The sequence below is a fragment of the Cyprinus carpio genome, chromosome A5, assembly GCF_018340385.1.
Source record: "Cyprinus carpio isolate SPL01 chromosome A5, ASM1834038v1, whole genome shotgun sequence".
Classification (NCBI taxonomy): Eukaryota; Metazoa; Chordata; class Actinopteri; order Cypriniformes; family Cyprinidae; genus Cyprinus; species Cyprinus carpio.
The window spans coordinates 18211314-18233138 of NC_056576.1; the positions used below are offsets into that span (position 1 = coordinate 18211314).

At 35.8% G+C, this 21825-nt stretch overlaps 1 protein-coding gene across 4 annotated transcripts in view; it reads right to left on the minus strand.

Annotated features, from left to right (window-relative positions):
• Positions 1 to 21825, minus strand: part of LOC109073096 (protein FAM102A-like) — a 34405-nt gene that overhangs the window by 3136 nt on the left and 9444 nt on the right. For 3 of the 4 annotated variants that reach the window (XM_042756220.1, XM_042756235.1, XM_042756230.1), the window contains exons 3-11: positions 7213 to 7333; positions 6305 to 6334; positions 3576 to 3692; positions 3012 to 3058; positions 1868 to 2022; positions 1530 to 1670; positions 850 to 1051; positions 575 to 696; positions 347 to 416 (exon numbers count right to left, since the gene is read on the minus strand). In XM_042756220.1, coding sequence (XP_042612154.1) covers positions 347 to 416; positions 575 to 696; positions 850 to 1051; positions 1530 to 1670; positions 1868 to 2022; positions 3012 to 3058; positions 3576 to 3692; positions 6305 to 6334; positions 7213 to 7333 — 1005 coding nt within the window. The remainder of the gene's footprint in view (positions 1 to 346; positions 417 to 574; positions 697 to 849; positions 1052 to 1529; positions 1671 to 1867; positions 2023 to 3011; positions 3059 to 3575; positions 3693 to 6304; positions 6335 to 7212; positions 7334 to 21825) is intronic. The other variant, XM_042756225.1, reaches the window with a different exon arrangement.

The window sequence follows — 21825 nt, forward strand, 5'->3', positions numbered from 1 at the left end:
AATTTAGCCTTGGTGTGCATAAGAGGATGTTTTCAAATCTAACAGACCCCAAAGTACACTGTAAAAAAAATATATAATTTTTAGTAGAAGTTATAAATAAAACAAAGATTATTTGAGTATGTTTTACAGGAAAATACATCAAATTGTCACATTTAATTCCGTGTTACTTGCTTTTTCTTTGCAATTGTTTGTGATATTTACTAGCAATTTTTGAGTGAAAATTGTTTCTAAATCATTTTTTTTTCTTTTTCAGTGTAATAAGCAAATGAATAATTAAATTCATACTTCTTAAATTTATAACCGTAACACTAAATTAAAAGGCATATAAAAGAGAGCACCAGTTTACCTGTTGACAAGCTGGATGCCACTTAATGCTGTGGTTCCATCCCTACTGACGAACAGTGTTAAATTACTGTCTGTGAGAGAAAGAGTGACAGAATGATCAGCTTCAGAGAAGTGAAGGCTTCACAAGTGAGTAAAACCCTCACATATATGAATCAGTAATCAAAGTATTAAATAAAAATAAGCTAATGGTGCTAAATAGTTAATACGACCAAATGTTTTCTCAGCATACCTTCAATGTCGCAAAAATCTGCAAAGTTCTGACTCTGCACAATCTTCTCCACAATATCATCTGCATCAATGCGCGTGTCGTCCACCCATGTGGGATGGTTCTCCACAGAGTCCTTCTTTCTCCTGTGTAGATATACAGAATAGATACTTCTTATCTTTCAAATCAACTCAGTCATGTTATACCTTGGGTTTTAAATACACGCCATTTCATCTTGTGCAGATTAACATAAGACAACAAAGTCATTTAGTATCTTGATGTTGCCAGTGACTCTGTACCTTGAGGGTCTGTTTGGAGGCAGAGCAGGTCGTGGAGGACGTTGGGGTCTCTCTGGTTTTACCACCTCTCTCTCTGGTTCTACAGGGCTCTCAATAGTTGTAGACGTCCCTCCTGATGTGTTGCTGCTGCTGGTGGAGGTGTTCCTCCGGTGCTGGGACAGATCTGTCAGGCTGGAGGAGTGCGAGTGCTCCGTACTGTAGCCTGCGTGGAGGACAAGCACATCCCACAAGACTAAGGGTGAGCAGCAGTTCTTGTGATTATAATCAGCAGTATTGTGAAAGAAAAAAAATAAAAATTTCAGTGCGATCTAAGAATTTAATTTGCACTTCAACTTTTCATCCTCTTAATCCGCATTTATTTTGATCAATAAATACACTACAGTTCAAAGGTATTTTTGGTGAGAAAAGGTGAGTTTTATTAGAAACTCTGAATGGTAGTGTATGCAAATGAAAAAGTACATGAATTTTTCTGAAGTGAAATTAAATGTTTGTGATTTTAGAACACAAAAATCTCTATTACTCGTCTCCTGTATCATATTGTAAATTGCTTAAGATTTAATTCAGTTGTAAACCTAATGATTACATGCAAATTTGATTTAAGAAAAAAAAAATTAAAATTAAGATAGAAGTGTAGTTTGAAGTTGTTGTTTTTTTATACTGTAATCAGCTATAATCTGTACCTGATGCTCTTTTGATCGTGCCCTGAGTCCCACCTGAGATTTTGCTCTGTTGGCTGGCAAAGCTGGAGTTGCGAGAGTGTCCCGTGTTAAACACTTCATCTGGACTGGACAGGTTCTCCTCTAATCCCTCCTGAAGTCCTCCTAAGAATAAACAACCTCAGTTTACCACCATTCATTTAGAAAGCCCAAAATATATAACAAAAACAATATACCAAGTCATCATAAAATACTGTGCATTTTTAATACAATTGTAAATGTGTAAAGCATTTATCTACTTGTTAACATTCTCCAAATTTCAGCATTTCAGAGATGGTCTACTGTAGGTGTGTTGGTCATACCAGAGTTGTTCGCACAGGGTCTGTTCTTGACTGATCGGCGAGTGCTGCCACCGAGGGACGGTGCAGAGTGGTCAGCGGTGCCCTCTCCCTTGCGGTCCAGCTGCAGAGAGGGGTCCTGACCAGCCATGGCAATGGTCTTAGCTGTGCTCACAGGCCTGAGGAAGTGGAGAAAGCAAGTTTCGATGTCATCAGGGAGCAATAAGAGCATGTGTTCTTTCAATAATTTATACTTACACATTGACTACAAATGTAAACAAGAGGGGAGCTATTCTGAGCATGGATCAAGATAACTAAACAGTTTCTAAGCACAGTGCACTCTCTTTACGCCAAGGCCAAGCCATTTATTTTAATGTACAGAAACTAGAACTTCAGACTTTTTAATAGCTGAATCCCACTTATTTTAACAAAGAATTTACATGATATTTTCACACATTTAAAATTCATACTCAAAACCTGGTTCTTCAAAGGAAAAAAATAGCTGTTGAGGGGGTGAACAAAATAAATTATATTTAGTTGTTTTAGCTTATTTCCAATCTTGGTTTGTCTTATTTTAAATCATTTTAAAACATCTTGAGGCCCCGTTTGAAGTTTGTTGAGGGGCCCTAGTGGGGTTGAAACCATTTGAAAAATTTTAGAGGGGACATCAGAGGCAAAATTCACTTTTACATGGTGTTTGCATATAAATAATTAGCATATTTCTCCCCTCAGCCAGTTGCATGCTGTCTCTGCACTCGAGCAGCTGTAGCGACAACAATGTCTCGTAAGCAATGAAGGTGTTTTGTAGTTGGATGTAAAAGTGCACATAAGAGTCTTCATTTTCTTCATTTTCATGAGAGCCACTGAGGACACAATGGATTAGTTTTGTTTTTGATGGTAATGCGCCATCAAATACACAAAAAACAGAAGAGAGGGGTGGGATGAGCAGTATCTCATTATCATTTAAAGAGACATGCACCGAAACGGGTCGCTGTGAACAGAGCTGTTTTTGACAAGGCAAAAAGGGTGTTGGTTTACATGACAAATGAGAAATTTGAACCAAAGTATTTTGCAGACATTTCATGAAGACCCTAAAATCATACCAACCTGTGGAAAATGGGCATCTGATGCCCCCTTTAAGAAAAATTAAATTCAGTAACACACTCACGTTTTAAAGCAGGGATCTCCAGAGAGAAGAGTCATACCAATAGTAACCTGGGAAGAAAGATGAAAATATTACAAAATAAAAGGTGAAATATAAAACTAAATATGTCTCATAACATAATGCAACTGCTTGTAGGAACCTACACATGAAATCTATATTAAAATGATTCAAAATTACAAAAATGTCTATGATTAAATGTTGTCTGTTCTTTTTTCCTTCACATTTTTCCTCCTGACAAGTCTACAAGACAGTGAGTCAGTCAGTCATTATAGGCACTGACTGTGTGTTGATGAGAGGGTTTGACCAGTCACATGTCACCCACACAGTGTAGAAACTCTAGATGACAGTGATTGTATTGAGGACAAATAGTCTAATAGAAGGTGCTACGATTAATGCAGAGAAATAGGTTCCTGGCCTTTATAGATGAAAAAGACAGTGTTTGAGCTTTTGGTTGGACTGACTGAGGCGGGTCACAATGGACATGTGTACTGTCAGCCCAAAAATGAGATGAGAGATGGACAGGGCCTACCTCCACATGCACAAGCAATTACACAGAGACACACTCACCTTGAGAATGGAGTTGTCCTGCCGAGTGTTTTTGGTGTCGTAGCCCTCTAGTATACAGCAGCGAACAGTGGAGCCTGAACCAGCAAACTCCGCCAAGTTGAGGTCAGCAAAGCCCAGCTGGAGATGAGAGAAGAGAATAAAAAAAGACTTTATCATCAGTTCAGCCATACAGAAAACGATAGCTCTAAACTCTTCCAAACAGGTTTTTGAGTGATTTCTCCAGCTTTATGAGCATGACACCAGGAATAAGTCAGGACAAAAATCTGGGGCTTGAAAACAATCTTTATTTTCATGATTTTTTTTTTTATTTATCTATTTTTTAACATCTAGTCTTATTTATTGAAGGTAGAGTAAAAAAAAAATATATATATATATATAAAAAGAGAAGTCTGTCAAGTTATAGAATCAGGAAAGCTAGTTAAGGGAAAAGGAAAGCAAAGGGTTAACTCTTAAAGGCTCTCTTATATAACTACAAGCAGAAGTTGGCAGAGTCAGTCATGCATGAAATCTCATACCAGCAAGCATTCTTGTTGCTTTTTTCATACATTTATCTACAATCTCCCTCTCTCACTCTTCTTTCTCAGCAATGTTCTTGCTCGAAAAATTCTATTAACCTTGCTTAATGATATAACGGTAGCTGATATAATTCTTTCCATTTCCTTTATTGGATGAATACCCTATACAGTCAGCACCGATGCACGTGACCAGCTGGCCTTTAAAAATCATTGATGTGTGATATTACAGCAAGGGATAAAGGGACAAATGCACAGACACACGCAGAATGATATGTTTTATCTCACCTCAGTGGGAGAAAGAAGAACCCACCATGAATATTTTTAAAACATATTTTTTACTGCCCATGAACAGAATTTTGTATCAATTTTAATAAATTTTTGTGTACCCATAAGAATAGAATATCATCATATATTAACCTTTAAAAAACATTTATTCATTAGTTTCCATGGATTAATGCAAGTAATAATTTGCATACACGTCATCAGATAAACTTCTAGGGGAATACAAATGCTTCTATATTTACATTTCTTATGTCAAATCTAAAAAGTTAGGGTCAGCCTATTCTTCTTGCTATTATGTTAGTTTCTAATAAGCTACTGTAAATGACCAATAGTTTGCTCATTTTAAGTCATTTAGTGCAGTATTTAGTTCTGGAGAGTGTTCTGAACCCTGGGTGTACAGTTAAGTCTCTGTTCTCTAACCTGCTAACTATACACCTGCTTGAAAAAGGAGACGATAAAAAGCAGGTCTGTGCACGTGTCTGTGGCCTTCCTTATCTATATTTGCTTTTCCACTGCTGCCTTTAGCACAGACCGTTTCCTCTGTGAGTGACTGTCCTTAAAAGGTTTATGTGGTTTTTCCAGACAACCTTGGTTTTCTCTGCTCTTTTTGAGACTCACATTTAGCATGTGATTCCAGGATTCACAAATATTTTCATTTATCACATTTATGTTAACTCATTTCAGTTCAATGACACGTTGTATTAACTGATAATATTACTGTCAATGTACTGTAGCATTCAAATATTTGCCACAGCAAAGGCTCCCTTTAATTCTTCTTAAAGGTCAAATGCACCCCCTCCTTCCTCGCTTCTTCCCGGTTACAGTCCATAGATTTGACCTCCCTCATTCCCTGCTTCTGCTGCGCCAGCACACAGTTCTGACACGGTGCTCCCGTTCAGCATGTAAGGGATCAGTAAATGAAGAAGAAAGGACACGGATGTACAAACAAAACATCCTCCTGTAACTCATTACAAACACAAACATGCTAAACACCCGGGGCGCATAAACAGCGTGCTCACTGCCAACAGAAATCAATTTTAAAAAGGCGCCTCTCTGCAAAAAACGTGTTCTGTCTGATCGGGCCCTGTGAGTGTCATACTTCTTCACACTGAAAACATTCCATGTTTTTTTATTTATTTAAACTTAAAAAAATTTTATCTAAATGTATAAATCCCATAAATATATAATATATATATATATATATATATATATATATATAGATAGATATATATAGATATATAAATATATATAGATAAATATATATATATGCATATGCATAGATATATATATATATATATATATATATATATATATATATATATATATATATATATATATATATATATATAAAATTGACACACACATATTAATATCCATACTAGTGAAATATTACACATTTCACAATAAAAATGTATTTTATTTCTGTGATGGCAAAGATGAATTTTCAGCAGCCATTACTCTGGTCTTTAGCTATATGATGGGAGGCGTTCCTCTATTACCGAAAATATGTGTTTAGCTTTTTGTCTATTATCAGTTATTGCTTGAATTTATTGTACAATTAACGTTGGGTGGTACAAGCAATGGTTGTGATTTAGAGAGATTCTCAAGGTGTGGAAACACATGTCTGTAACAGGCCCAGACCAGATGACTGAATCCCTAACTCTAACCTCCCACTGCATTACACCCTTTTTATTTATGCAGTATTTCCTGCACATGTGGTGCCCTGCGTGTCATGTAGTACAGTATGTATACTTGTGTAAAAGCATGTGACTCACAAGAGATTTGTGTTTGTAAACATATAAAGCCCCAAGGGAAAAAGAACAGACCTTTTGCAATAACAGAGCGTGAGAAAAATGTGTAAAAGAGAGGGTACGTGAGGAAGAAACAATTACATGGAGAGTGAGAATAAAGGGATGAGGGATGAGCTCTTACCTTTGAAAAAGCCTTTCCACCTTTAAGTTCCTGCAGGGAAAAAGAGAAAGAGAGAGAGAGATTATTTGTTATGCAATGTTTGCTATTGGTGTGGTGACGCTACGAGCCAAAAGAAGTGAAGGGTAATGAGAGCAAAGGAAACCATGAGAGAGCAGATATCCTGTATGGAGTAAACCAAACATATGAACTCCATACCTCCATAATCTGACTGTTAAGCAGGATAAGGGTGTTTTTTCAACCTTGGGCACTTTTGTGTCCCTGGGGTGCTTTGATTTTTATTTAAACTAACAGATTTAAATTGTAAGAAGGTCATATTAAAATAGTTTGGAAACTAAATCCAAGAGTTAATATCTTTATTGCCTTTGTTTAATTTTATTGTTTAATTTTATTGTTTTACCCTTGTCCTAGACTCAGATTTTTTAATTGTATTTAAAAATCATGATTTTGATGATATTCTAAACGAAGCCTGAAGCAAGTGTCAGTAAACACAATACAACCCACGTGATGTGAAGAAAGAAAAAAAAAAATCAAGGTAGCACAATATTTTTATTGTGTCTTAAATTTTTGTGCAACAAGTGTGAAAATGTTATTTAACTTTGTCTATTTATCATACATAAAATAACTTTGAAGGTAACTTTAGCAAGACATAGAAGTCTGGAATATATTTTATTTTTTTACATGAAAATAATTTCCTCCACAGTCCACAGGGCCAAATGTGTCCATAGCTACACCCTTTAAAATGCTTTGAACATATTATTTATCACTTCAGATTAAAACAAGCTATTCATATTATTTTTGCAGGGCTGAAAAGAAGAGTTCTTTGATATATTATAATGAATGTGTTGTTGAGATGTGTGTTACAGGATTAAGATGAAATCTATGTGTGTGTGTGAGTGAGTAAGACTAACCTTACGCACAGACACTCGGCAAATGCAGGGGTCCAAGACCCCAGTGGCAGGACTGGCACTCATCTTACACACAAAGGAGAACTTTTTTCGCCAGCGAACACAGTTCTCCTGAACCTCCTGCCTGTGGAGAGAAACAGAGGCAGAATTAGTTATCAGCACTATTACAAATCTTTATGAGTCGGCCAGTGAAACATTACTGAGGAGACCACAGATAAAACAAACAAAACAATGACCTCTATGTTGATTAATAAGTGGCCACTATCGTCATTTATTGATGATTTTCTGAAAGTTCACAGGGTTGCATATCATTGTGAAAGTCTGGCCAGAGATGCTGAACACTTTTGTGCAGTCTATTCACTGGGACTAATCGCTCTTCAACACAACAGTCCATCTTTGTGAAACAACAGGACTTTGCACAGGAAATGAGAACATTAAGAAACAGACTAGAACACAGCTGAGCTTTCAGTCACAAATGAAGCTAGACTGTGGCAGCAAAAGACGTCAAAGAGACTGTACAGTATGAAATGCCAAAGGAACCATTCTCATTCTTTCATCTCTGCAGACAGAATGAAAGTGGGTCAATATGTTCTCCCTTCGCTTTCTGTTATGTTCCTTTTCATAATCCTCCATTCCTGCAGCTCTTTTGCACTGCACTGCTCTCTTACATCCCCAACCACATTCATTAACTTTTGATGGATGGTAAAAGTTATGTTTATTTGTTAGTTAACTCAAAATATTCATTTCAGTTTATACATTAAGAAATATTGTGTTAATTTGGAAGTGAAAAGCTTAAGTTTGAGGCCAGTGATGTGTCCTTGCTTGTATTTTATTTATTTATTAATATTAACTGGAGTTAGTATTTAATAATCCCATGAATTAAATAAACACATCAAAACGTTCATTATTCACTTAAACACAACTTAATTGAGTAGAATCGATTCATAGCCTGTTGTCAGCCCTTAAATAAAAATATAGGCCTTTATATAATTCACAGACACTAAATTGTCAAAATGCATACATTTACAAAGATTATACGACTAAGATTTTACATGAATCCTTCTACTGCATTTAAATCCATATTGTACCAAAAAATCCATAGTTTTTAGTATGGGAACCAAACATTGGAAATGTTTTAAGACTATCAAAATAAAAGTATTTAATAAGTAAGAATTGTACATTGATATTGTGTGTGTGTGTGTGTGTGTGTGTGTGTGTGTGTGTGTGTGTGTGTGTGTGTGTGTGTGTGTGTGTGTGTGTGTGTGTGTGTGTGTGTGTGTTGTGTGTGTGTGTGTGTGTGTGTGTGTGTGTGTGTGTGTGTGTGTGTGTGTGTGTGTGTGTGTGTGTATTCTGGGTAAATTTTGACCAGGGTATCAACTGAGTATTAAGTTTTAGATAATTCTTTAAAATGTATATTGGATATATTTTATATATTCTACAAAACTGAGAAAATCAACCTTCTGTACATTTATCAGTGAGGGTCCTTTTTATGATTTTCACTTTTTGCTATACCAGTTAAATAATTTTTTTTCTTATATACTATAATATAGTGGATTATGCATAATCATACTATATATGCAAAAAAAAAATCTCTAAATATTGTACAATTTAGTGGTAAATGTTCTAAGGTAGGGCATCTTCCCCACCACCTTTATCACTGTCAGACATCTCTTCCTGGGTCATAACGAAATTCAAAGTGATTTTTATATCCAGACACTGGTGACCTGTTAACCAAGCACTGTTGTGTCTGTCTCACTAGATAAAGCTCTTGACTGTGAGGTTTTACCCACTTGTTTCCACACTGTTATCCTTCATATTGTACGGTGCCTGGAGGCAGATTTGATGGCCTCCTCCTGTCCTTTATTTACCCTGGGCTTGTTGCCAAAGCATCTGTCCCTGATATCCGCCGGCCTGCCAGGGAAAATGAGTACGGATAACGGCACATCCATTACTCAAGTGTGACCCTGAACAGACTGGCCCTCCACTAGTACCACACACACACCAACTGCTGATGGGCTACGGTCATGTTTGACTGAGCTAGATATGTCTGATAACAAAGATAGACTTAGCATCCCAGGCTATACAGTTAGTTATTTAGTTAGAAACTCAAAATAATTTCCATTTCAAAGCAAATTGTGAACCAAAACTACTCAGGTTCATATTACACAGTTGAAGATGAGGAAGACTTCCAAACTTACTCCACATGACTAACACATATCTGGAGCTACAGCTCCTGGCTTCAGGGCTCGCACAATTTCAAAATCCCTGGTAGCCCTTCGGGCAGGCATTCTTTAGGTTTTGGTAGGCCAAAATGAATTTAACTAGCCCAAATAAAAAAAAAAGATCGGCTGAACTGTACTGTGGACAAACCAGCAAAAACTAGTAGCATATCGGGATGTAACGATTCAATAAACTTACAATGCGATACAATTCACAATACAGATTACACCATACAATTTTCTTACAATTTATTTATATATTTATTTATTTTTTACAAAATGAGTTTTAAGACAAATTATAAATGAAATAACTTTTATTATTTCTCAGAAAAAATGCTGCATATTTCTTTGTAAAATTGAAATGTTAAATAATAAAACGAACTTTAAAACAAATCCCAAACCAAATAAAAAATTATACAACTAAAAGAAATCTCTTCATATAAACAAAGGCTTTGTCTGTGCTCTATTTAAAATCAGAGGCAACCATTTGAATTACTATCCAAAAAAGACGCTAAATACATGTTTTATTTGGATTGTATAATTTAAAGATTTGAAGCAAAAACAGAATTTGCTTTGTGAATGAGATGCAAATGTCATTGTTGCGCTGCTGCCCCTTTAAGACTGAATGCACGGATCCAATATAACAATGCGCAGGAGATTTCTTTCTCCACTGTATACATTCACTTAAGAAATAACCGACTGTGTTTACGAGAATACTTGCAGAGACAATTATTTTGAGATAATCTTGTGTGTATGTGTTCATTCGGAAGCAAGGATACACGAAAGAGGAATTAATTCTGTGTACACGCATTGTCTGAAACGCGGCTCTCTGTGCACGTTTTGAATGAGTTCGCGTAAGCTCCGAATGCACGCGAATGGTTAAAATGCTTGAATGTTTAAATCGGCAAGACAGAAACAAGTACAAACGATCAACTACGATCCGTTTCACCTCTACAAGCGAGTGAACAACGCGAATCAAGTTAGGAATTTTACATCACTATACTAGATAGCCCGTCGGGCAGGACGGTGATACATTTTGTTAGCCCGACTGGAAAACACAATAGCCCCGGGATGTCGGGCTAGTGATTTTGCGAGCCCTGGGCTTGCAGTTCTTTCAGATTCTGAAGAACATCCCATTGCTTTGTTCACTGGAGTGAGAAAGTGTTTCCTTCCTGTTCTCTAAGCGACGTCAGACGTTCACAAGTTCCTCTGAAACACTCAAGCACCTGTCAGCTCACAGCTGGAGGATGACTCATAAAGATCAAATCAAGACTTCCCGGTGGTCTGAAGATCAGAGGAGAGCAGAATATTACATTTTTCATCCTTAACTTTTGAAAGAACAAAACTAATTGAAAAAGCATGGATAATCAAACATTACCTTTGTAAGAAAATGTACCACGGTGAATCACAAATGGTTCATAGATTAGCTGAATAAGTAACAACCTTCTTGACATTTTATATCCTGTTCCTTCAAGTACTTTGCCTATTGTCACAAGTCCGACTGGCAGTCCACAAAACCACTGTGGCACAGCATGACTGGACAAACCCATAGGGTTATTCACTCATCACATTTGGTTGTAAGGAAATGCATATGGTCATGGGTTTTTATAAAAGCATTACATTTATATGTAACAAAGTCTGTGGTTATTATTCCCTAAAATGACTTTGAAGTTTTGTTTTACAACTAATTACACACAGTCATACCTCAAACATGAATTCTGAAACTGCTGTGTACAAACTAAAGTTTCTACTATATGTATATATCTATATATATATATATAGATATACACATATAGTAGAAACTTTAGTTTGTACACAGCAGTTTCAGAATATATATATATATATATATATATATATATATTTACTTATATATATATATAGTAAAATTTAGTTCTGAAGATCTTTAGTTGTGAACATCAAACAGAATATGGATGAAAGACAATTGTTCTCTGCATGGTGTTCATTTCGACAGGGCAAAAGGCACAAAAATCAACCACTCGGTCAAATGATTCAATGGCAGTAAACTCACATACACATGAATCCAAAGACACAAAGATATGCACTGTTAAAGTGGTGTCCTACATATTCGCAGATATGTACTCAGGGTGACTCAGAACACACTTGATTCACAAAACAAATACAGACTGGAGGTAATGGATCCATTAAACACACACACAGCTCCAACAGCCCTTCTGAAAAAAGCCTCTACAAAGCTGTTGCCACTAACCACACATTACATGCGAAAGATAATCTGCTGTAAGAACAACCTGGCAAGCAATAAATGCCTACCAAGTCACTGCAATGAAAACATCTAACTTTACTGTAACAACTTAACGATATCTGTGACATGGACAAAGCTGATAAAACTCCCATTCTTTCACAATAAAGAGACAAAGTAGGTACTTTTTCCTTATGAAGCAACTTCTTTTTATTCACTACTTTAGACAAATTTGAAAATAAATAAATAAACCAAAAAAGAGCCAGCCATCTCAATAAGGTTAACTCAATAAGCACTCCCATTTGCTGTATTAAAACATAATTCGGTGTGACATAGTGGTTAAACATCACAACAGGTAGGTTTGAATCACATGAGAGATGACTCATGAGCTATTACTGCTATGCTCTTGAGAAAGGCAATGATCCCTGGGATGCTCCAAGGGGACCGTTGACACAAGTCAATGTGGATAAAAGGTTCTGCTATATGATTAATCTCCCCAATTTCCACGTCATGTGAGACTGTGGTATAAAGATTAACAACTGACTTCATATCATGGTTGATGACTGCTATAATATCATGAGATGTGACACACATCAGTCATAACTGTATCAAATGATAGCAAGCTCATTAAAGTGTAAAACCTCATAGACCTCATTAGACTTTAATAAACAAGGATGGGTCCTCTCTGGACTCACATCTCAATATCAAAACAATGATTAGGTTGCTCTTGTTATGAGAATGTAAATCATCAGTGGTGTGTATGTGGTGGTAAAGATCTGGTGTCACGGCTTTGTTTAGGTGATGCCCCTTTAAGTCAAACACTTGTGGTTACTCGGTCTACCACTTTCTATGGGTTTTCTAGAAACCGATGAGGATTTTAATGCAGGCTACTAGGGCTGCGATTACAATTATGGATGCCACAATTACATAATCGTTTAAAGCGGCAATTAATCGTTCATAGTCCACTTATGTTATTATGCATGCTTAAGATGCGTTTTTTCTTTCTACATGTTATTTTAAGGGTTTTTACTATTATTTTAATTTTAGTTTTAGTATAACATTATAATACCATTCATATTTTTACTTTTTTATAATTTAAAGAAGAAACCAATCCGATCTATGGTTGACATTTGAGGCTTAATACTATAGAAAAGCACAAAGTTTTTCAGCTAGAGTGTTTTCAGCTTGTTTATTTTCATATAAAAATAATGCATGCAGTTGCATCAAACAATGGTATAAACATCATTCAATGTAAATTTGGATAATCAAAATTTATAATCGCAATTACAATTTCAAGGGAATAATCGACAATTATGATTTTTGTCATAATCGTGCAGCCCTACTGGCTACCAATCAAAATTAACATTTTTGACATTACTATTGCTCAAACTTGGTGTTAGGGACAGTGTTTCCCACAAACTTAAACTAAATTTGTAGTGGCATTTCTGGAATTTACTGGAATTTATAACTTCTATATGATAAAGATAATTGATATTCAATACCAATTTTTGATTCCAAAGGGAAAAACTGCCACAACTGGCATAAAATGTTAGATTTTTATATAACAAGGCTAGAAGATGACAATAAGGCATATTTTTATATCAATGAAAACTTATTGAGGTGGTAAAACATTGGAGAAAAACTTATGAAGTATTATTTTTCCTATTTTTACCCAAAATAGGGTGGTTGTGAGCATTAGTGAGCACACTCACGGAATGTAAGTTTCATTCATACTAAAAGCCGGAGGGCACAAATATGCCTCACAGATGTAACAAAAGGTTCCAGGAAATCCCTAATATGGACAAAATCATCCAGCTATCACTGCAGCTCAATAAAGATAGAAACGCTGTAACTGACCAAACATGAAGACAATAAACACACAACCGCAACAATATAAGATAAAAGTCTATTTATATTGTAATGGTAATTGAGATAACCTTTATTACAGTGTAGAATACTATAAAATAATGATTCTATGATAAGAAGCTGCATCAGATCACATAAGGAAGTTCAAACAAAACAAAAATTTCAAACACTTGACTGACGTTATGTCAGTTTGAAGTAAAAATATGTTATTAAATGAGTGGGGATTCTTTCTTGTATGGCAGCTGAACCCCTTAATGCCTAAGTTTTCGTCAAATTCAAGAATTGCCAATAAATGTGTTATTTTCAAAAGTTGTCCTGACTGAACTAGGAATTAGCATGTGAGCTAATGCATCGGCAAAAAGAAATCACACTCTTTAGAAAACGCAAAAAACAAATGTAAAAAAAAAACAGACTCATATTTCACAAAATAAAATGTTGCTCCAGTAAGACTTTTTGCAACCGCTTTTGCTTGAGAAAATAATGGTGCCAGCTGCAGCTGACAGGCTGGTTACTGTAAGACAGTAAACCAATTCTTCAAGATCAAGTGATTTAATGAAATCGTCTAAATCTCACTTCAGTTTTATCCTTGTTTGCTTTGCTTCTCCCTCTTTCTCTCACACACGCATACTGTAAATGTCTCCACTGTTACATAGGGCACATCCCGCAGGAGTGCCGTGTCACTGCAGGAAGAGTCAGTCTTACATAACCTGGACTTCTGGTTCCTCTGTCAAACCACTCACCTGTTGCTCATGAGGGATGGTCATTATTCTAAAGCTCTTTCATGTGTGTGCCAATGAGAGACATTCAACTGAAAGCAAACAGAAACTGAACAAAAACGTCTCTCTCTCTCTCTCTCTCTCTCTCTCTCTCTCTCTCTCTCTCTTTTTATCTATATCTGTCTCTCTCTCTCTTTCTTAGATTTCAAACTTGTAAAAAATTCAAAGCATGCAGACAGGTGCAAACAAGCTCTGATGACATGACGAGACACGACAGAGGAAGTCAGTGCCACCTGCATGTGAAGAGCATGTAAATGTAAACGAAATGTAAATAATAACTCACAGCTATTACAGACGTGCATTTTTAACACGCAAAATTTTGAACCCCCATGGTCCCTGTTTAACTGTTTTTGAACACATCATGTGTAAAGAAACCCTGTAAGAAACACATCTGATTTGGGTTAGGTGAACCTGAAACCCAACAATTAGGCCTGCATAGGGCTCCCAAAGGAGGATTGGTTGATTAGTCATTCTGGCACGTCAGTTTTGAAAACGTCGTTTTGTGCATCCTTATTCAGTAAACTAGAATTTTATGGTTTCACAACAGGGTGGTAAAATGAGCCATCTACAGTTTCAGCATTTTGTGTTTCCCTTAAGTCCAATTATAAAAAAAAAGTAAAAATTTTCGGCAGCAAAAATCAGTAATGATTTTGTTTTCCCACCCTCTCTCTGACCACGAGAATTACACAGACTGTTTTCCTGTAAGTCCTGAATAATAATATAAGACTGGATGACCTCTTTGCAATAATAAGAAATACTTTTCTGAATAATTAATAAATGTTGATATGCTAACATGAGCAGTCCCTAAAGGGATATAATGAAAAAAAAAAAAAAACATTGGCTTGCACAACTTTTGCGTTCTTTGAAGCAGATGAAAAGTATCTCCAAAGAACAGAAAACTTTGAGCAAATGGAGGAACGCAAAACTTTTGCGAGCAAACGCTACGTTTCTCAGAGGAATAGAAAACTTTTGCAAGCGAACGCAAAGTAGTTTTAAGGAACGCAAAACTTTTGCAAACGAATGCATTGCAAAGTATCTCGTAGAAATGCAAGAGAACACATTTCTCAGAGAAACGCAAAACTTTTGCGTACAAACGCAGTTTCTCAAGAAAATGTAAACATTTGAGAACAAAAGCAAAGTATCTAGGGTAAAACAAAAAAACTTGCGAGCAAACACAATTTTCTCATTTCTGGAAGAAAGCAAACCTTTTCAGAGCAAACACACATGAACTGAAATATAACTCAAATTTTTTCCATCACCATGTCTTTTTAGGGTTGAAAACAAATTCTATTGAGTTCATGATTATCATGAAGATTTCGGAATAAGGCTTTAACTTTCAATGAATCATCTAAAGTGATTTAGCAGAGAGTTCTAAAAGTTTAATAGTGTACATCGAAACACTTTTTTTAGTTAGAATAATCCTGTTTTCCATGATATGTCCCTTTTAACTGAAAGCAAAGAACATTCACACTCATCATGCACATCTGTGTAAAATCTGTAACAGATCAGAGAGGCAGTAGACGCATTCCTCATCTGGATCGTGGAGAACAGGAATGATGAAGGAGGGAATCAAGTTGGAGAGAGGAATGAAAATATGAGTCATACAAAACATACAGTCACATGCACATGTACGCACACATGCATCCACAAAACACAAGCACAAACCTTCAATGGGATAGAATTAGCACAGAGCATATGGGATGAGAACAATGTAACATGAATTTAAAGGAAAAATAAACCACATGACCTACTTCACTGATCTACACATCAAGTTGCACTGAAGTCATGCTAGCTGCTGAAAAGAACAATGGATGTGACGTGGATGTGTGGGATCACTTGCATGGTGAGCTCACTAGGATCTATACTGAGCACAACAGATGGATGTATTGAGTAGATACACACTCTCCATATATGGAAGCACAGTGCTCTGGGTAATAAGACGAAGTACAGTGTAACACTAGCACAACCTAGAAGCTACGGTTTAATTTACATGAGGAGCTGGAATATGGACCAATGAGATTTCACAGTTGGCCAGGGCTACTTAGTATGATACACTGACTTGTCGGAGCTGGTTAGGACAAAAGCTTGCAATTACATGGAAAAGATGGAACTTTTAGCACTTGTCTTTTTATCCAGTCACACCTGGTTAGGACTTGGCTTGAGATTTAATGAGGTGAAAAGACATTTCCAGGATCTAGACATGTCAGTTTTTGTGTAAAGTTTTCTGGCCACAGGTCAGAGGCCTTAGCTGCTTTATTAGCTATGGCTGGGGTTCACACAACATCCAAAAACAGTGAGTTTTACAGCAGCACGTGGGATACGGACACGTGCTGCACTTTAAAATGTGACCAACTCAAGATTATCAGACCTAATGAATTATTCACAATTCTTTCCATCATGCTGAAAGACTGAAAGAGAAAGTAATGTGAGGCACTGGAAAGGCTGATATCTATATTTCATCACTCTGCAGAGCTCATTATCTTAGTGGAGCATACAGTGCAGCACTGTCAAACACACAACCGGGATGATTAAAGGGAAAATTTCAAGTAAAAATTGTTTACTGTAATGTCTTCTTGACAGAGCATAAACTGTGTTAAGATTATTCCTTGAAAAGTATCATGATTAATTGGGGAAAAAAAAAAATTCTTAAACAATACCGTTTAAAAGTTTGGAGTCCGTAAGATGTTTTTGAAAGAAATCTCTTATGCTCCCCAAGGCTGCATTTATTTGATCAAAAATACAATAGAAAAAAATTATAATGTAAAATATATTATTACAATTTAAAATAGCTGATTTTATTATAATACGCTTTAAAATGTAATTTATTCCTAATGGCAAAGCAATTATTTTAGCAGCCATTTGTGCAGCCATGTGAACCCTCAAAAATCATTCTAATATGCTGTTTTGGTGTTCAAGAAAAAAAAAAATCTTATTATTATCAATGTTATAAACAGCTGTGCTGCTTGATATTTGGAAACCAATTGGAAACCATGATACTTCTCTTTCAGAATTCTTTGATTAATATAAAGTTTAATTTGAAATAGAAATCTTTTGTAACTTTAAACATGAAATAGACATTTTTTGATCAATTAAATGTGTCCTTGCTGAATAAGAATATTCATCTACTTACCTTAAACTTTTGAACGTTACTGTATAACATAAAAATACAATATAACCTCTAATTGTGAGTAAGGGTGAGGTATGACGTTGTCTTGGCGTAAACACAATAACAGCATTCCAGAGGTTCCAGTGAGAGCATTAATCTACTCCCAGAGCAGACTGCCATGCTAAGATCATCCCTCGCAAACACTGTGACTCTTCACCTCTCTCCACAAACACTGAGCTGGGCCAGAAAAGCATTGCTGTTGTTGCTTTCTGGCAGATGAAATAAAACACTGATTCACTGTGGAGCATTTTCCAGTGTTTAGCCTTAGCTTTTTAAAATGAGTGTTCGTTCTGAAATCTCTCAGATGTTTGTAAATTTTTTTAGTTTAAACACACAGGGGCAAATGCTTTTGAAATTCATCCAAATAATGCTTTTTTTGTTGTTGTGCCCTTTCTGCAAACTCAACTGTAGCCTAAATTCCAACCCAAGAATAAATCTGAGCCCATCTGTTCAGACAGACAGTCAATCCAGGACTGTGTTAAACCCCATTCTCCTGCAGATCCACACAAACATCTGGATCAGAAACATGTCGTATGTTTACTCAGAAGCTTTATCTTTTACCTTTAGTGAAAGCATTTGACAAAGGTCAAATTAAATGAGAAGCATTGTGAAGGAGGGAAAACTGTAGGCCTATATAACAATCACAGACGTCGCTACTCGACAGATTTACATTTCTCTGAAGAACCCTGGGTTACCTGAAAAATAATAGGTAATTTTCTCCATAATGCCAAACATAGGCCTTTTCCAATTAAGATGAGATTAAAATCACAAACCATGTTTATGAACGCTAACCTCCTCTGGAAAAACAGGTCTGAAAAGTATCTGAACAGGGCTTGTATGTGCATTACTGTTTAAACGTTTGGGGTTCTTCTGAAAGAAGTCACATAATCCTTTAAAAATCATTCTAATATGCTGATTTGGTGCTCAAGTAACATTTCTTATTATTATCAATGTTGAAAATAGTTGTGCTGCTTAATATTTTTGAAGAAACCGTAATAGACAGACACATTATTTTATGAATAGGAAGTTCAAAAGAACATAATTTATTTTAAATAGAAATCTTTTGTAACAAATGGCTGGTTCTGCTGTGACTTTTAATCAGTTTCATGCACCGTTTCTGTATAAAATAATTACTTTCTTTCCAAAAAAATAAGGGTGTACCTGTGGTAGGGGATGGGGGCCAAGAAGAGAAGAAGGGTGGTTTTGTAATGCAACCCAGCTCTCAGAGATTCCTGTGATGTTAACTTCTCACAGGTTCAGGCAGTGACAAACAGCTACCAGAAACTTCTCTCTAAATGCTGCCATTCAATACTGTTTGAGGTTTAGGGGGACAACCAAAAACAACTGTTCTCTTTCTAGAAGCCCAGTGACAAGTCCCAACTAATGTCTAAGCTTTCAGCTATCCCAAAAAAATGTATTGTGGTTGTGTAGGTGGAACTCAAATCCTTCTTGAGCTGAAATAATCCATTCACATTGAGGTGAAAAAGAAAGCAGTTCATGGATATTTATGGAGGGCAAATGTGAACACATTAACCATGACATCTTAGAGCTAATTTAGTAAAACAGTATCATGACATCTTAGAGCTAATTTAGTAAAACAGTATGCTTTATCTACGATCACACACATAAAAAAAAACACACAAAGTATGCTTACTCAAATTTTCAATATTCACAACATTATGGCAAATGCTCAAAGGGATGTTAATTTAAAAGAAACATGTCACAGGAATTTTAATTAACCATGTGAAAGATAAGAGAAAACCGACAGGACTTTTGGGCTGCCTCAGTCACTAAACTTTGAGTGATGGTGAAGGTATATAAAGGCATCAACATTGAACACAAAGTAAAAAAAAAAAAAAAAAGGCTATAGAAATTCAAACTAAGTCATTTCAGACTGTTTTTTCAATATTTTGTTCACAAAAATTTACTGAAATAAGGGAATAAGTTAATAAAATCGAACGTGAAAAATTTCCCTTCCCTTACCACAGTAAAAGATGTTAAACAGTGATTAATAGTGAAAGTTAATATGTTAATTATTTTATTTTTAAAAAAGATTATGTGTGTGTATGGTTGAATTATGATGTTAATTATATTCAGTTTTCAATAATTCACAAAAATTATGTGGAAATAAAACACTGTACGAATACCAAAAAGAAAAAAGATGTGATTTGATGGATTGTGATAATGTGTATAGTGTAATTTGAGTTAGAATTTAAATGTCATAAATTTTGTGATGTATAATTAGAAAGTTGTTAAAATGATTTTACCTTTTGATCATATTTTGTAACAGCCAATATATTGGGATGTTCCTATATATTGGGCAGTTAAAACAGCGTTAATAGGCGCTGTGACCGACACTGACAATATAATGCCTAAAAAATCGCATATCTGTTTGTTTGCTTTATGCAAGACACAAATCTTCTGTTTTTATTGTAGTAACAGGTTTTCGAGCTGTTTCGACAGCAAAATATTCTCTTTTCGATCTATCTTAAAGAGACTGACATATGTCTGGTCAGTTTAAATCTTCTTTTGAATGAGCATACATAAAATATTAGATGCGTAATGTACATTATAAATAATAGTTTAACATTCAAAAGGCATTGCGGAATATTGTGAATCACTGAGCAATAACCCCATCTTTGGTGTTGCACTGAGATCTAATGTCTGTACTTGCAAAAATAAAAAAATCTGACATTTGTGTTGTTACTTTTTGGTGTTGCAGTGTTCTGACTTAGGATGTTTAATATTTAGAGATTTCAGTTGTTTAATTCTATGTGTTGGTGATTTTTGGTGTTGAGGAGATCTAACTTAGTTACATAAATAGTCCTCTACTAGCATTTTATTGACTAAACCCTTTAATTATGGCAAATAACAGACGCATTTTCAGGGGCTCGATTTTGATATTATTCAATCGATTATCGGATTTGACATCCCTAATTATAATGTAATTTAAACACTAAAACTGGATCATAACCTTTTCCTCTCTGATTGATTTTTAAAATTGTAGTCAGGGTTTCTTTTTTTTTTATTAGTCTTAGTTTTTATGTAAAAGGGGCAGTGGTAATTGTGTTTTGAGGTTGGATAATATTTAAAGCTGTAAGTGGACCATGTGGACTGCATTTCCCAACAAAACCTCACTTTAATTGATTACTGGTGGAAAGCGTTCAGAAGGTCCAAGTCATTGGAATGGTTGGTGTGGAGGAGGTCAGGTGACATAGAGAAACAAATTGCCTTTAAAGAGCATGATTAAACACTCTCAATCAGTAATCAGTTGAACATTGCTCTCTCAACTGTGAGCTGAAATCTGGAGGTCAAAATGGAGAACTGTTTTCAGAGGCTCCAGGCTCTCTTTCCACTGGAATGGATCAGAAGACACGGGTCAGGCCAGACCATAAGAGAAGAGCCAGAAACACACACAGACCGATGTAGATGAGAAAATCTAGCTCACTCTTTGTTAGAGTGGCATATTGGCAATAACTATTAGATGGAGAGCCAAACGATATGAAACACTGCTGCTGTGGGAGCTCTGGTTGCATGAAAACAAACAAATATAAGATCAACTGAAAACAATGATGATATCAAAGCTGATGGAAACAGAATGCTTGAGAAAAAAAATGCCACAGACTAAACTGATTTCTTTGAAACTCTCTGAAATCAACTCCAGATCTTTATAGCACCCATGGATTCCAGCATGTACAATATTTCCTGATGCTAGTCACATTTTATTGATATCACCCTATACAGGCCTATTTTTCCTTTACTTCTCTCTATTTCTCTCACGTGTTTGTGGTTGGAGGAGCTGTACAATTGACAGTCTGACTCAGGCTCTCTCAGCTGACATAGAGGGAGAAACCCAAAAAGAAAACAAGCAAGGAAATGAAGGGGTTGAGAGAAGAGTGCTGCCGTGGGACTGAGAAACAAACTATTTTGTACTTTAAGCCACTGGTTGATTATTATCAGCTTCTCTTAACAGTTCTGGGAAATTGTGGAGCTTTCTGTAGGCCAGAAGGCATTGTTGTTGCTTCTGACCAAGAGATGAAATCCAAGTGTCCTTCTGCTACTTGTCAGCCCAAGCCTGTTTAGAGTGTAAACTCACGCCAAATGGTATAAAACGACCTCAAAGTCAAAGAGATCTTAGATTTTAGACAGATCTGATGTCATATGCTGGACATATAATGCATAGTATAATATTAAATGTAGATCTAAATGGTTTTTAATCTATAGGAAGTAAAAAACTGCCAGTTGTGTTCTCATTCAGCTAATCGTCCTTTCTATGCCAGACATTCCCCATAAAACAGGCAATAAACTTACCAATACTCTAACAGTAATGTTCTCCATGTAGCCAATGGGCTACACACTTTAGTGATTAAA